The 15,452-nt window shown below is 35.1% G+C and overlaps 1 protein-coding gene across 1 annotated transcript in view; it reads right to left on the reverse strand.

The window, feature by feature from the left end:
• Positions 1 to 4,257: 4,257 nt before the first annotated feature.
• Positions 4,258 to 15,452, reverse strand: part of ITGA1 (integrin subunit alpha 1) — a 167,603-nt gene continuing 156,408 nt past the window's right edge. Inside the window, exons 28-29 of the mRNA XM_023210559.3 lie at positions 13,329 to 13,445; positions 4,258 to 8,351 (exon numbers count right to left, since the gene is read on the reverse strand). Coding sequence (XP_023066327.1) covers positions 8,307 to 8,351; positions 13,329 to 13,445 — 162 coding nt within the window. The 3' untranslated portion in view covers positions 4,258 to 8,306. The remainder of the gene's footprint in view (positions 8,352 to 13,328; positions 13,446 to 15,452) is intronic.

Consider the following 15,452-nt stretch of genomic DNA (forward strand, 5'->3'; position numbering starts at 1 on the left):
ATACATTTGGTTTACATAATAAACAAGGCCAAATATGCTATCATTCTTGGTGATATTACCTTATCCATCTTTCCCCCTTCACTCTTTGCCCTTTGCCCCACCCCACTTGTGCTTGAAGAAGTAGGTAAAGAAGTAATTATTCTCCATGCAGACTATAGAGAATTCTAGTGTGGCATATGTATATGTGTATAGTGGTTATTGGCTCAGAAGGAGAAGGAGGCGAGTAGGTAATTTTCTTCTTTATTGTCAACTTCAAAGGAAGGGAAAGTATTTGGTGACCATCACCCTTTTTTAATAGAGAAAAATTAAGAAATATATTATTATATTTTTTAAAAGTACAGAGTACTACATTCTTTATGATTTTTAGCATGTAATTTCTGGTACTGGTATAATGGCTATTTTAAAATTATTTCTTGTGGTTTTCAAATTATCTACATGTTAGAATATATCCCCCTTTTACCATAAATGTTTTCCTCATTTAAAATTAATATTCACATATTTTTAAGCAATTAAAATCATATCGCTCTTATAAAGAATAAATAGACATTATCTTCAGTCTTCTTAATTCATGATCACTTCTGTTTGATGAATATTATGTTTGACATCTGCCTATGAGGATCACATTATTTTTATAATCAAAGTAAATGAAGGTAAGAAAGTAAATGTTGTGCTATTCTCTGGATGTACAAATAATAAATCTTGATGTATACCATTTGTTTTCCAGTGAATATATCCAGATCTTCCTTAGTAACTCCACCGTATTCTCTTCCTGGATCAGGGGTGAAGGGAGAGAAGAAGTACTTACTTTACAGTAAGGGAGAAAAGATAGGGTAGTGAAAATGTGCTCTGTTAAAACTTAGGTGGACGACCTGACATATAACCTCTTCATAATTCAGTCTGTGTCTTCTGTAACAATAGTTCCTCGCTCACCCCACAGCATAGTTTAGGATGAAATTTTAAATAAGATGGGCATGCGTTATTTTTACTAAAACTTCTTCCTGTATTTTCTTCTGGCCCTAATATGTTAAATAATTTTATGTAATAAACTACAAATTGAATAAAGAAAATAACTACTTTTAAATTTCTTGATTTTTTAAAATCTCACCTATGTAGTATAATCTATGATTATACTGAAGACTATTTATTATTAAAATATCTCATTAGAAGAAGATATATAGTAATATAGATCCTGTGGTTTTTGTCTCAAGTTTGCAAAAAAAAAAAAAAAAAAAAAAACTATTCACATTGCTAAATCTTGTACAGGAAACACCACAGACAGACTTAATTTACTTTTTGCTTTTTCCTTTTTGAGCATTAAAGTGAAAACCTGCCAAAGCGTCAAAGAAAAAAAAAAAAAAAAAGGTTGTAGCTTCAGAAGAAGTCATATTAATTTTGGAAAAAAAGAAAAAAATATATATATACAAATCACAGCAATCACATTCTTCTTTGAAAAAGTCATCTTTTTTATTTAACATATAAGACAGGATGCTCATTTACCTTGACGTAAAATACACAGCTGATGCACCAGATAAGATAGAATTATACAAAAATACCAAAGCTCTGACCTTCAATCAGTGTACAGGATATGCCATACACAGGACATTCAGAATGCTTTTTTACTCTCTCAGCTGTTTCTAATTATATCAGATTAAATGACTGTATTAATAAAATAATACATTTGGTTTGCATAATAAACAAGGCCAAATATGCTATCATTCTTGGTGATATTACCTTACCCATCTTTCCCCCTTCACTCTTTGCTCTTTGCCCTGATTTATTTACAAAATGGGTTTAAATGAAGCGTATAATAAATTACTACAGTCAACAAAGGTTATGCTTCTTTGTTCTTGAATGCAATCGAAACATTTTCTTCTAATGAGTTTATCCAATTAATGTCTTGTAGAAATGAACATTCCCTTAAGTTATTCATTTTAGTGAGGCAAATAAAAAATGAGCAATGAAATATAACTTTATGTTAGATCAGGCAGAACAGTTTACTGGAGTGACGGATGTTTCAGGGCAGTAGTTCTTGTATGCAATATTTTTTTTGCTAATAAAATGAATATAATTCTTTACACTGTTCATTAACAATTTTACAGTCTTACAGTAGTAATACACAGTATACCATTCTCCTTACAGGCCAATTTTTCCTAATAAGGAATGTTGCATCCTGAGTAATGTCAGGCAGTACCAGAAATAAAACAGTAAATGTTGAGTTCTCTTGTATAAAATGGTTCTTGAGTGAAGAGGGTCTGAGATGTTGCTGCATTAACTGATTGTTTTTACTTGAATCCAAAGTGTATTAAACTCCACGAAATTAGTCTTGGTTAATCTACACATCAGAATATACTTTTGCTCTTATTTAATCAACAGTTTATTTATGCAAAGTACATGTGTTAGTATTGTGGGCAGGGTACATGGGGTCTGAGTGGGCTTATTTTGAGGAGTAAGGATGTAGACATAAAAGAGAAATAGTCATCATCTCCCACTCCCTCATCCCCATTTTTTTTGCTGTCTCTCAAGGTGCAAAATGCTGCAGCAGCATGACAGAAAGATTGTCACCTGGCACTGGTCCTAAGTGTGGTGGCCCCCTTCTGCACAGTTACTCTGTAGAGGAAAGGGACAATTATGTTGGCTCACTGCTTCCCATTAATCTCTCTCCACCTTTTAAAAAACAAGGATGAAGACAAGTAATGCAATAGAGAGATTTTTCAAGAGCACAGTCGGCTTTCATTGTGGTGTCATTTGGAAGATTTGCTTTTAAAAATCTGTCCCCAATCTAAGGGTGCAGATCAAACTGAAATAAAATGATTTAAACATTGGATCTCAGTCTATTGCAAAAGAGTTCCTACAATTCCATACTTCGTCTTTTCCCATAAAGATATTACCTGAAATATGCTAAAGCCAAATGTAATCGTAGTTATGAGTGTCACAGGTCCTTAGTTGACTGCCAAGATTTCCACGGTATGTCAGATAATTAAAGTATCTCTGAGTGTCTGCTCACCAACAAAGATAACATCCCACCACCCAAGACCCTGCTATGGGCACAAGGCAGAGGATAACCTTGCTGAGGAAGCCCCATATCATCCCCACTGTGCTGCTGAGAAGAAAAGTCAACTGGAAGGCAGAAGGAAGAGAGATCCTGCAAATTGGCTGTGGCTCCTACTGCCCAGTCTCATAGCATTGAAATTCTCCAACCTGTGGGAGGAGGAAAATGCTAGGGAGTCTTGTATAAAGTTCTAAATTCATTAGCTACTGGGGAAAGCTTTTGGTATACGTAAAGTAGAGAGAGAGAAAAAAAAAAATACTGATCTCAAAGCAAGGAGTCCAAAGTTAGGAGTGATGAGTCACCACCCTTACATAGTTTTTGGTATGGTAAAATATCAACGAGAAGCATTCCTGGGTGCCTGATGGAAGGTGCAGATCCTGGGGCATAAGAACGTTGGTGGGTTCAAGGGTTGAGCATAGGCCCTTTATAATGGGAAAAGGATCCATTCCCATTAGTTAGGAACTGGACTTCCTGGGTACCAGCTGCTATAGGGGACAACAGGGCTGGGGCTTAAGAGACTCCAGATGCTACTTCACATTTTCTTCTAGGTTAATGGTTAAAGGCTGTTACTTTGAATTTCTAAATTTAAGATTTAATTTTAATCTGAAGATCAAAGATGCTGACTTGTTCATCAGATTACCATGTTACAGTTTAACCCTATTTTTCTTATTCTCCCTAAGAGTGTTGTACAACAGTGCTAACACTTAGAAACAGCAGCTTTTAGCCTTTTGTAATGTGCCTTGGGTTTCCTTTCACTGCAGTTAACAGAATTAACACCTGGTGATGGTTTCAGAAATTCTGTGTGAAAATGGTGTAGAATCAGCAGTCTGATTGGAAGAACTCACCTTGAAACTGTTTGCATTTAAAAGCCTGCTATTTAGAATTAAACTGCACATTTTCGTTATAAATACAGCATCCACTTGAGGATTTTAAGGCCCTTCTTTTCATTTTTTAGATGATTTCCATGGGTGAGGCTGGCGATTGTTAGGTGCATTTGGAGGGCCATTGAAGAGCTAAATCCTGCTAGCTTCCCCAGGCAGTTGCTGACAGTATCCCATAACAGTTTGTAAATGTCTTACAGATGTTCCAGCTTAGAAGTATATTCTGCTTTGTCCCTCCTCCATTATACTGTGTGAACCCTTTAGAACACCACTGCAGAAAAAAACACTGAAATCCTGTATAAATGATTGAGTCACTGAAGCTGGAACTCAGAGCAAATGCTTTATTAACAGATTTTTCTCCGGTAGTCTTGAAAATCTCCCCTGTGGGAGAAAACTGGCAAAAGGGGGCCTGAGAGTTGTTGGAAGAAATGAAGAGTATATAGGATGCTATTTTGAAAAACTGATTTGTCAGAAGCCACTTTATTTGAACAATAATGTGACTGCACCTGGCACATGAGACAGGCTCTGGGCCTGTTTCTCAATTTTGTGAAAAGCAAGACAGTCAGTTCCCATGGAGTAGATTGTAGCGTGTTGGACAAGGACATTCCCCTGTGTGAAGGCACACTCCATGGAGCCAGCGGGGCCACCACTCACAGTGTGCAAGCTGTGGCCTTGGAGAGAACATGGGCAGGGCTTCCCCAGCCTCTCCTATACCCCAGCTTTACTCCGTTGATTACAACAATGGCACTTTTTTCTTTTGGTGTAAATATTTCCATTTTCTAATTGAACCTAGACTTTGATTTTATAAAAGGAAAAGAGAACATCCATATATGTAAATATCTACATGTGAGTGTATGTATATATGTGTATATATGCATTTATAGATAAAATTATTATGGCTGCAGAAGCATCAAATTTTGTAAAAATATCTCTTTACTACAAGCCTCTTTTCAAGCACACTTATGACACAGAAAATATTCAGAGATTAAATTGCCCATGAATCTAGTGCTCAGAGGAAAATAGCTTGACACATTGGACCAATGAAGTTGAAATTTGATCACAGAAGTTAAAAATATTTACAAAGTATCATCTTTTGTAATGTGTCTCACTGGACTCTGGATTCCTTGTGAAAATGAGACAATTTTTTTGTGGCTGCTGTGTAGGTCTGATTTTCACTGTGGATCACCCTTTGTATTTTCCTTCTTTCAACTCCTTCCTTCTCCTGCAAGTTCGTAACATTTTATTAATATCAAAAGAAGGTTATAATTTTAGAAATCAAAATTAAAGAATGGGTGTTGTGTAGCATTATGTCTACTGGACTTGATATAATCAGTACTTTTGGCATAATTTAAAATATGATCATACTGTGTGTCATTGGATATTTATATAGACACAATATGTTCTCTATCAGTCTCTATCTGTCTGTCTATCTGTCTGTCTATCTATCTATCTAATCTATCTATTGTGTAATCTGTCTCAGTGGTGTGCTGAAGTCAGCTCACACTGCTTGGTAAGAGCTGGCAGATGCATTTTCAAGAATTTTGTAAGCTGATTAGGGTCACTTTGGTAGTTTGAAAATGAAGAGAGAATATTTAGACCATGGAAATTGGCAAATGATACAAATCAGAGACTTCCGTTCCTTCCTGGACAGTGTGTTGTTAAATAATTTACCAATATACCATTGTAGTTTGGTCAGAAAAGAGAGTGCATACATGGTTCAGTTTGCAATGGGAGCAATAATCAATTATTTAGAATACCAAAGTTAGAGAAAAAGAAAGTTTTTGGCAATTTAGCCAATAAGTTTATAAATAGTCTTAAATATAATTTTCTAATTAAATGTTTTAAAAGTAAATGATAGAGTCTAGTATATTTCTTAATTATTAAATATGTTTTATAACATTTGTACAAAGCTATTTTGAAACATTTGTTGACTTTTTTAAATTAAATGCTCTGAACTTGTTTTTTAAATAATTGTAGAACTATAAGTTAAACCTAAATATTAATAAAAATGAAACTATATGAGAAGTAGATGAATCAAACTTGTCTTGCAGGTATAGCTTTTGTGTTTATTTTCTGTAAACTCTGTTTTTTGGTGTTATCGAGCTATTTTTGTATTCAATTTATATGTGTACATGTGTCTGCACATGCACACACACACATACACACAAACCTTAACAAATTTTAATATTAGAGAAACAGGACTTCTGGTTCATGAAATAATTTACTTAATAACCAGGAATGACTTATGTTAAAAATTGTGCCAGGCTTGTAAGTATCTCTGATCTGGCTAACAGCTCTTCCTCTCTTTTCTAAAAACTTCAAAATGCCCTCATTTATATTTTTTACCTTTCAGTTAACAATTTAGTTTAAAAGTGCAGACTAATGGTTCAGTAAATGGGCTTTGTCTAGTAGTCACAAATGCTGAGTATGAATTTCAATGGATCCATTAGCTTTACTACTAAGAACTTGCTGAGATCAGAGCAGGGCTTCTGGGCAGGCTGAACACTGGGGGTGTGCAACATGGTAACTCTGAATAAGAGAAACCCTGAGTTCTACTGTGCAAATAAAGAACAAGTGGAAGGTATGATTTCTGAACCTGGAGATAGCGAAAATGAAGGAAATTCCAAAAGCACATATTTCCGAATAATGACAGGCTAGCAAGAGGACACGAAACCTCTAAAAAGAGGTATTCTTTCTTCCAGCTACTGATGGCTTTGGCATCCCACAGGCACATCCCTTTGACCTTTAGGATCTTAGATGCAGATGTGCAGAGTCAAGAGGTAGGCTGACTCTGAATCTTCAGCTAAATTCTTTGAAAATTAGTTTGAAAAAAATAAATTTATAACATTTAATTTCTTTGTGGATTTGCTCCTGTTTGAACAAAACAGACCCCAGGAGTTTCTGGATAAATACATGTTCTGGTCTTGTTACAGGTTCTGGTAAATCAGGTGGAGAAATGGAGTTTTTGCAGAAATGTCAGCAAACATTTTTGCAGAAATGTCAGCAAAAAAAAATTTTGCAGAAATGTCAGCAGTAGTTCACACATGCAGCTACTATACATTCATTCATTGCTATTTTCCTAAGAAATGGAGCAACCTAGGAGCTTATGCTACAGTAGATTCCAATGAACCATAATGACTACTTCAAGAACAAAGAAGCACATACAAAGGTGTGATATCTTTCTGTTGGTTTGAGTTTTCAAACCTGAAATTCTTTAAAATATATTTCTGGGATTTTATTTAAATATTGATGCACTGCACTTTAAAAGCCGTGACTTCTTGGTAAAATGTAATACTGAAATGGAATACTGTCTTTTCACAAAAATAAGAAATGTGGTTGGAAATTAAATACCTTTTAAAAAATTAAAAATAAACATAATCTCACAGCTTGGGGGTTTGAATGAACCATGTACCAAGAAGTTGAGACAACTCCTTCTTTGGGTCACATACTGGAACCCTTAGCATTCAAAAGCTGCTCAGTAAAGATAATCTCAGCATTTCAGTGGCATCTTTCTCTGCTGTCATGTTTCATTCAGAAGCCATTTTAGCATGTCCCCCATATATGGCTTTTCATGACAAATCACTGTGATGCCACACAAAACTGCTTTAAGTGTTTTTTCAGTATAAAAGAGTTTTGCATTTAGAGCTCAATATCAAAATTAAGTATCTTCTGTAAAAGCTTAATTTAACCCATTTAGTATACTTGTTTTTAAATGAGTCTATACTGATTTTCCATCCTAGACAAAATTTCAGCTCAATTTCAGTACTTTCCAATCACCTTGGGGTGGGGAGGAAACTTTTTAGGTATAGAATCCAACACAAAGATGCTAAATGTATTCTTTGTGACTTAATTTTCAGTCCATATTGTATATGGATTCTACCAAGGGAAAATGTTCTCATTTGGATCGGGAGAAATGATCTTTTTCAGGTAATTCTTTTCTTGGCATTTACAAGTGCTGACTGTCATGCTGAACACGGATATCCAACAGGAATCAAGGGGAAAAGCTTAATTTATATTGTTTTGAAAATAGATGTTTCCATGATCATAACAATCTTCTTATGTATTCCTTAAATGTTTTGGATGGTGATTTAATACATAAACATATTTGTACAGCATTTTTTAAAAACACTTTGTAATTTTGCTTACTCAACAAAAATGAGTAATTATGTAAAATATTTTTTATCATTTTATAAATTATGTCTTTTTGGTATTGTTTTTGGATAATGCATGACTTGTCATTTTCCAAATAATGAATCCCTGATGGATTACATAGTTATATGACTATGTCATGAATTATACATTTCTTGTCACATATTTGAGGCAAACCTGAGGATAGATTATTGAATAATTGTTATTATTTTCTTTTGTAAAATATTTCATTTCTCCATTTTCTTTTTCAGTGGTCTTTTGAAGAATCCAATCTGTTGAGAAAGCACAAAACATAACACAATTAACTATTTTAATTTAGGTAATAAATATTAATCCTTTTGGATAGAATTAAAAATAATAATATACTGGCAATGCTGGACACACAACTAATATAATTAAGACATTTTCTCATTGACCTATTAATATTCAATGTCAAAAAATGACATTTATTAAATTGCTGTTTCTTTTTTTTTTTCTTTTTTTTTCTTTGGAGAGAGTCTCACTCTGTCGCCAGGCTGGAGTTCAGTGGGGTGATCTCTGCCCACTGCAAGCTCCGCCTTCCGGATTCAAGTGATTCTCTTGCCTCAGCCTTCTGAGTAGCTGGGACTACAGGCATGTGCCACTATGCCCAGCTAATTTTTGTATTTTCAGTAGAGACGGGGTTTCACCATGTTGGCCAGGATGGTCTCTGTCTCTTGACCTCGTGATCTGCCCGCCTTGGCCTCCCAAAGTGCTGGGATTACAGGCATGAGCCGCCTTGCCAGGCCGCTGTTTCACTTTTAACATTTTCATGGGTTAAATATATCATGACCCCTAGTAAAATATAGTATACATATTGAACTAATTAAAAGTTTCTGGGAAAATATTTTGGGTGACAAACAAACTGAAATTAGCTAGCATTGTCTCAACTTTGCCATCATCTTTTTTTTTTTCAGGGATGTGGCAGAGAAATTTCCATCAAATGATCGATGACCGTAAGTTGAGGTCATTAGAGATGGTAGCGAATCTGACAGGCATATTACGGCTAGGGCGTTAGGGAGATTTCTGAGTTGTCTGTATTAACTTTAAATGCATCAGGACGTCTGCTTATATAGATTTGATATAAAAAGCCTCTTGAAATACACTATGTCATTTGGAAATAAAAAATGAAGTCATTGGCCATAAGAAAAATTTCACATTGTGGTGAATGGTGAGACATATTTCAGTACGCTTTGCAATTTGGGGCATCATAAAATGTTATAAGTGCTGCAATTGTTTACCATTCTATAGAATAACAAAACTAAGTATGAGGGATAGAAGGGATCTTTGCAATTATCTAAATTAAAATGCTTATTTTTAAAAAAAGAAAATGAAGGGTCATAGATAAGTGTTTTTTCAAATTTGTACACATTTTTTAAATTTGAGAGAGGGCTATAATAGATTAAGCAAAGGCAAGGAGTTAATTCTTTGAAAGTGTGGTACCTCTATATCATTTTAATCACAAAATTATGGCAAATTATGCCAGGGAACGATGTATTTATAAAATAATTATTAAGCAACTGAGGGCTGAGAGGGGATAAACCCTCAAAAATATGCACTTTTAGGTTGGAAAATTTTTATTCAGGGCTTTTGTCTTCTATTATGCCATCATCTAGGTGGTGGTAGATGAACAAAAGGTGGTAACAGAACAAATACACATGAAAACAATAAGTTTGTCTTCCCCAAATGCCAGCTCTCCTACATGTCTCAGGCTTTTTATACGAGCCAACTGTTAAAGTTCCAGATTCACAAACCATTAGGCTTCTCAACGGGTGCCTGCATGTCCTGAGTCAAAAATAAACACACAAGGCTTCACAAAAGCAGGTGATGGATTCTAAGACTTTTTCTCCTTTTCGCTCTGCTTTACTTCTGATCTCTCACAGATCTTTTTGCTTTTTTACAACACTCTTTGGCTTCTACACATTAAATGTTCTATTTTAAAATAACTTCTGTTATCTAAGCATTCCACCCAACCAATTAACATGGGTTTTTAAGAGAAGTTGAGTGACGAAGAGTGGAGATTAGGAGAATCTAGTTTATAGCTTCAAGGTGGACTGGGCCAATCCTAGCCCAAATCTGAAACAAACAGTTTGCTTTCAGCCCCAACACTTTCTTTGTAGCGCTGGCTTTCCTTTTTTTCTTCGTGTGTTTGTTTCATGATCCCTTGTTCAAAACCCTATGGCAAAAGGTCTGATGAAATGATCTCTGTCAAAAAAGTAGGTGCTTAATGAATATAACATGGAATAATTGCTGAATAAACAAATTCACACTAATGTATAAAAGACTAAAAAGTGGTGAGGTACCAGTCCCCATCCACAGCCCCCAGAATATGTATATTGGATGAAGAATAAACCTTTAGGATTAATAAATAAATCATCAGTTGAGGAACTTCAGGCATCATTATGACGTCAAGTTAGGAGAGAGGAACGTTCTGAATCTCTCATGGTTCCTCATGGGCTGAAGTCATTCTACTTTATTGGATATGTTGGCCTGGCTGGGCATCTCCCCCAGCATGTAGTACCATATTTCAGGACAAGTTTCTCCACCTATTTAAACCTACGTCCCCTACAAGATTCCTCCCATCAATCATGAAGTGTACTAAGCAGCTACTAACACTTTGTCAAACTTTAATTTTTGTCATGTGTACGATGAAGACAAAGATAGAAAGACTGTGTCTTTTGAAACTGAATCTCTGCTCTAAGAGAAATTTTTGGCCTGTCTCTCACACAGAGACTCAGACTTTGGAGTCCAATGAACCTCCAAAGTGGTGGGATTCAGGAGAGGAAGGAAGAAGGGACAGTCCTGAGGTGTCTGATCCAGATCTAGTTAGTATAAAAAAGATGTCTGGGATAAGAGTAGCTCTTCTGAGCCTACTACAACTGAATTCATGCTCCAGGGAGCTTCCAACTGAACTTTAAAGTAAGGGGAAGTAGGATTAGCCTTCTTGATATAATGGAACTACTGAAAGTCTGAATCCAACTAGGGACCCTCATTCCAAAACCAAAGACAGTATTACGTGTTTCAGAGAGTTCATGACCCTCTTGAACAAAACCCAACTCCTGGAGCTCCAGAGTAAAGAGCTCTGTTCTATAGCCTGCAGCAGTAGGATATATTGGAAAAAGAAAGAGCTCTGTAGATCATTCCTTGAATCCAGTCATTTACTAGCAAGTAATCGTGGGAGAGTCACTTTACTTCCCTTTGCTTTAATGTCCTCAGGTGTAAAACGTAGTTAAAATACTTGGTCGAAAAGATTGTTGCAAGGACACCAGAGGGAATGGAAGCAAGAGAGAACACGGAGTGATAATAGTCAGTGGTTTTGGCACAGAATTCAGATCCTTACTCTGAATCTCACTATGTGTCTTTGGGAAATATACTTACATTTTATGTTCCTCATTTACAAGAGGAGGTTCGTAAGACCTCATAAGGTTGATATGAGTATTAAGTGGGAATGCTTAAAGCAGAAGTGTTCAAAACAGTTCCCTGCACGTAGTAAGCATTCAGTAAGAGCTAGTTTCTTCCCTTCTGCTTTGGAATCACAGTTCCGATTGCTGGGCCTCCCAGTGAAGTGGTTGAACTATTTCTACTGGGTAAGACAGCCCAAAGTTTGTCAAATGACCTTCTTTTGGGCCTACAATAATAATAATAATAACCTAAGAAGCTGTCAGAATGTATCAACACATCATTATCTGGATGAAATCATGCGCTTATTTTTACATTTATGCTTTTTCAGACTACTGACTGAAAAATAGGTAACTGAAATTTCCTATTTGTTTGTCTGAAACAGAGGTACAAGGCCAGAAATAACCTATTCAAATATCAGCTCTGGTTTTCCTCTTCTCCTGTCAGTGGTGTCCTAAAACTATACAGGTAAGTGAAGTGCTCAGAATAGAAGACTATGACGAAAAAAATCAACAGTAACACTCTCTGTTAGAGGTGCATATAAATGAAGAAACCACTTCCTATATTTCAAGTATAACCTTGACACAAATAAGCCAGGCCTTGGGTACCACACTGTGGCAAAGCTAGGTATTACACAGAGAACACTGATCCCTTATAAAGTAGAAGGAAGAGCTGGACATGGATATAGTGGAGAATTTTGTTTGGGGAACTTTGCTGGAGAAAAGCCGTGGATTCTATTTACTGAATTAAATGCCACTGACCTACATCTGGATTTGTTTGCCATCTCCTCTAAGACTAAGCCCCTCAAAAGAGGAAGTGAGTCATAGGAGAGTAAGAAAGGATAGGAACGGTTGGTATTTCAGTGGGAGAGAAACTTGCTGTTTAAACTACTTGATTAAATAATTATGTTGCTCAGGTAATAGAATAATTAATATGTAGCCACAATCTATATTTTTAACATAAGTTAACTATTTAACAAAATAATAGGTAAAATATAGGGGGATATTATGCTAGAATAAATACCTATTTGATATTTAATTGAAAAAATGTTCAACTTTGTATGGGATGTTATTCTCTATTCAACTTATCCCAAAAGCTGTCATTTCAGTTCTGCTTAATGTGAAAATTATACAGCTTCTAAGAGTTTTAAAAATCATGTCTATTTCAGCCTAAGCAAAATATCTACATAAATATCCAGAGTTACTTGACACAAAATAGGTGGTTACTGACTTTTACCATAGAATTTGAAATAGGAGTCTGTGAAACTTAAAGACCTCCCCTACATCAGCTGATCCCGCACCCTCCACTCAGGCACACAATTTATTACATAAAATGTGCCATGTCTATTTAAACATTAAAGAATTATTTGATATTTAAGACACATAGAGATGTGTGATTAAAACAAGGCTTATGTTAACCATGAATCTACTGCTTATATATCCTTCATTTGGCATAGGAATTCATTTTTCTTTTTCTATAAAAGACAGTTTTCATTGTTCTCTATTTATAAAATAAATACATACTTATTATAAAATTTTAATTGGTACAGACATATGAAAGTCCCTTATCGTCTTAACTCTAGAAAGATACTTTTGTGATTTTTGAATATTTCTAACCCCAAATAAGTTTTTTTTTCTTTGCAAAAATTGGTTCAAGTTGTATGCAGTGTTTGAAATACACATTTTTCTTTTTTCTTTCTCTTAGTCATCATTTCAACATTTGTTTCATTGCTGTGATAATACTATATTACATAGTCTGAATAGATCATAGCTTATTTCTCCAGTTTGCTGTTGATGATTGAAATAGAGAGTCAAAGGAATTTTGGTGTTTACCTTCCACAGTGCTAAAATGAGCAGCATTAACAGCAATAATCCAGCAAAAGCACTCAGCAGGATGACCCATAATGGCACTCTGCCCGGTAGCCCATCTTTGGATATTTGAATAGCAAGCTGAAAATTATTAAACAAGACTGTTAACATGATAAACATCTATTAGAACTCCTGGAACACTGAGTTCTTGCAGGCTACAACTCTCTACCAGTGCATTAATCTCATTACTATATACAGAGAAAACATTAAGTTTACATTAGAAAATGCCCTTCATCTAGTCTAAATCTCTAACTATGTCAAATTTATTACTACCAAAAGGTATTTATAATCTTATCCTTCAGAAATTTATACATAAAGAGTTAAATGTCAATGAATTGGAATGCTCAAGGGTAGGAGTGAATTTCTGTTTAACTCAGGGAGAACCAAAGTATTACGTGTGTTAAAAATTAATTAGTAGACTACTGTGTTATCACAACAGCATTAATTTAGGTTGGAATGTCACAGTTTGTTGTCATAAAAACCTGAGAAAGTCTCCTTATTTTATTTCTAGCATGCTTCATTTTTTGTTTTTAAATTGAAAGTATAATGCATAAATCTCAAGTGTATGGATAAGTGAATATTTGCATATATATTCACGCCCAGTGTGCTCTTCATTATACCACAATGTCTCTTTTACTTGACTTATCACTGAGTCCACATCTATAAATCAGGTTTTAACTGAAGCAAACCTGTAAAATGGACCGCTTTTAGTGTTCCAGCTACTCAAGCTCTCTCAAGGTGGCACTCAAACCTCAATGAAACCTATCTGCTCTGTGTCCCATCCCTGGGATATTTGAAAAAAGTTAATTTAGGGTAGATATCAATGGCTCGTAATAGTTTGAGCCCTGTACTTGCCTTTAACAGTAACACCTCAATTTCTTTACCCAGAGGGAAGATTAGGGAGAAAAAGAAACCAACAGGGAGAGAGTAAATCACTCCAGGTAGGTGACAGAGCTGGCAAGGATGTAGACATACACAGCATCAGACCATTATGACAGTTTCTTAAAACAAAACAATACAAAACAAAACAAAACAAAACACAGACAGGGTTTCACTATTTTGCCCAGGCTGATCTCCAACTCCTGGGCTAAAGTGATCCTTTCATCTCAGTTCCCCGAATAGGCTGGGATGACAGACATGAGCCACTATGCCCAGCAAGGCAGACTTTAAACACATGCAAAACAATTCCCTGAACTTACAGACATGGAAACTGGAATCTAGATAAGATCAGTGATTTTCCTCAGATCACACAATTGCAAAATGATCACTTTTAGTAATTTTATCAATATAGATACATTTTTCCTTTAGGATGAATGCAGAACAAATATTTCCAGGGGAATGTTTAACTAATATATAGGGGAAATAAAAACAATTATAAAATGTTAACACATATATTTAGGAATCAAAATCACTTTTCCAATATAAACTATACTCAAACTTTTTAGGTTTCAGTGAAATGTTGGCTATTCCATGTAAGGAACAACTTTGCATTTTGCATTGCTTATGCTAAATGCTCCTTATGACATAAGTAAACATTATATGCATGTATTTTACTTTTTCTTGAAAAGTGTATACTTATCAGAAGTCATTGATATTGGAATAATTTGAAAAGAACAAATTTGAAAAGAACATCTGAAAGTTAGGGAGCTTCCAAATTGAATTTCATGATTTACATGGTGCTGTTTATCCACATGGGACATTTAAACTCTCCCATGAGAAGGAGGGAGATCATGCTGAAGTGCCTGCACGTGTAACAAGTACTTGTTTTATTTTATTTTATTTTTTTAGAGATGGGGTCTTACTCTGTCACCTTGGCTTACTATTTTAAAAAAAAGGACACGAGTGAAAAACTCAAACCTTTCTATTTTTACTAAGGACTCAAGTCCGAATTTGTATTAGGAAATACCATCTCATTTTTGTTTCAAATTTCTCAATGAAATTTGAAAGAAAATTTTTAAAAATGTACATGTTTTCCTGTACAGTATAAAGGCACTTTTTATAAGGAAGTTGTTTTTTGAGGCTGCTCTTCAGATGTCAGCTGCATTTTATAATGTCAGCTTTTAAGGAGGAAAATTACAACTGCATCAT

Source organism: Piliocolobus tephrosceles, chromosome 4 (genome assembly GCF_002776525.5).
Source record: "Piliocolobus tephrosceles isolate RC106 chromosome 4, ASM277652v3, whole genome shotgun sequence".
NCBI classification, from domain to species: Eukaryota; Metazoa; Chordata; class Mammalia; order Primates; family Cercopithecidae; genus Piliocolobus; species Piliocolobus tephrosceles.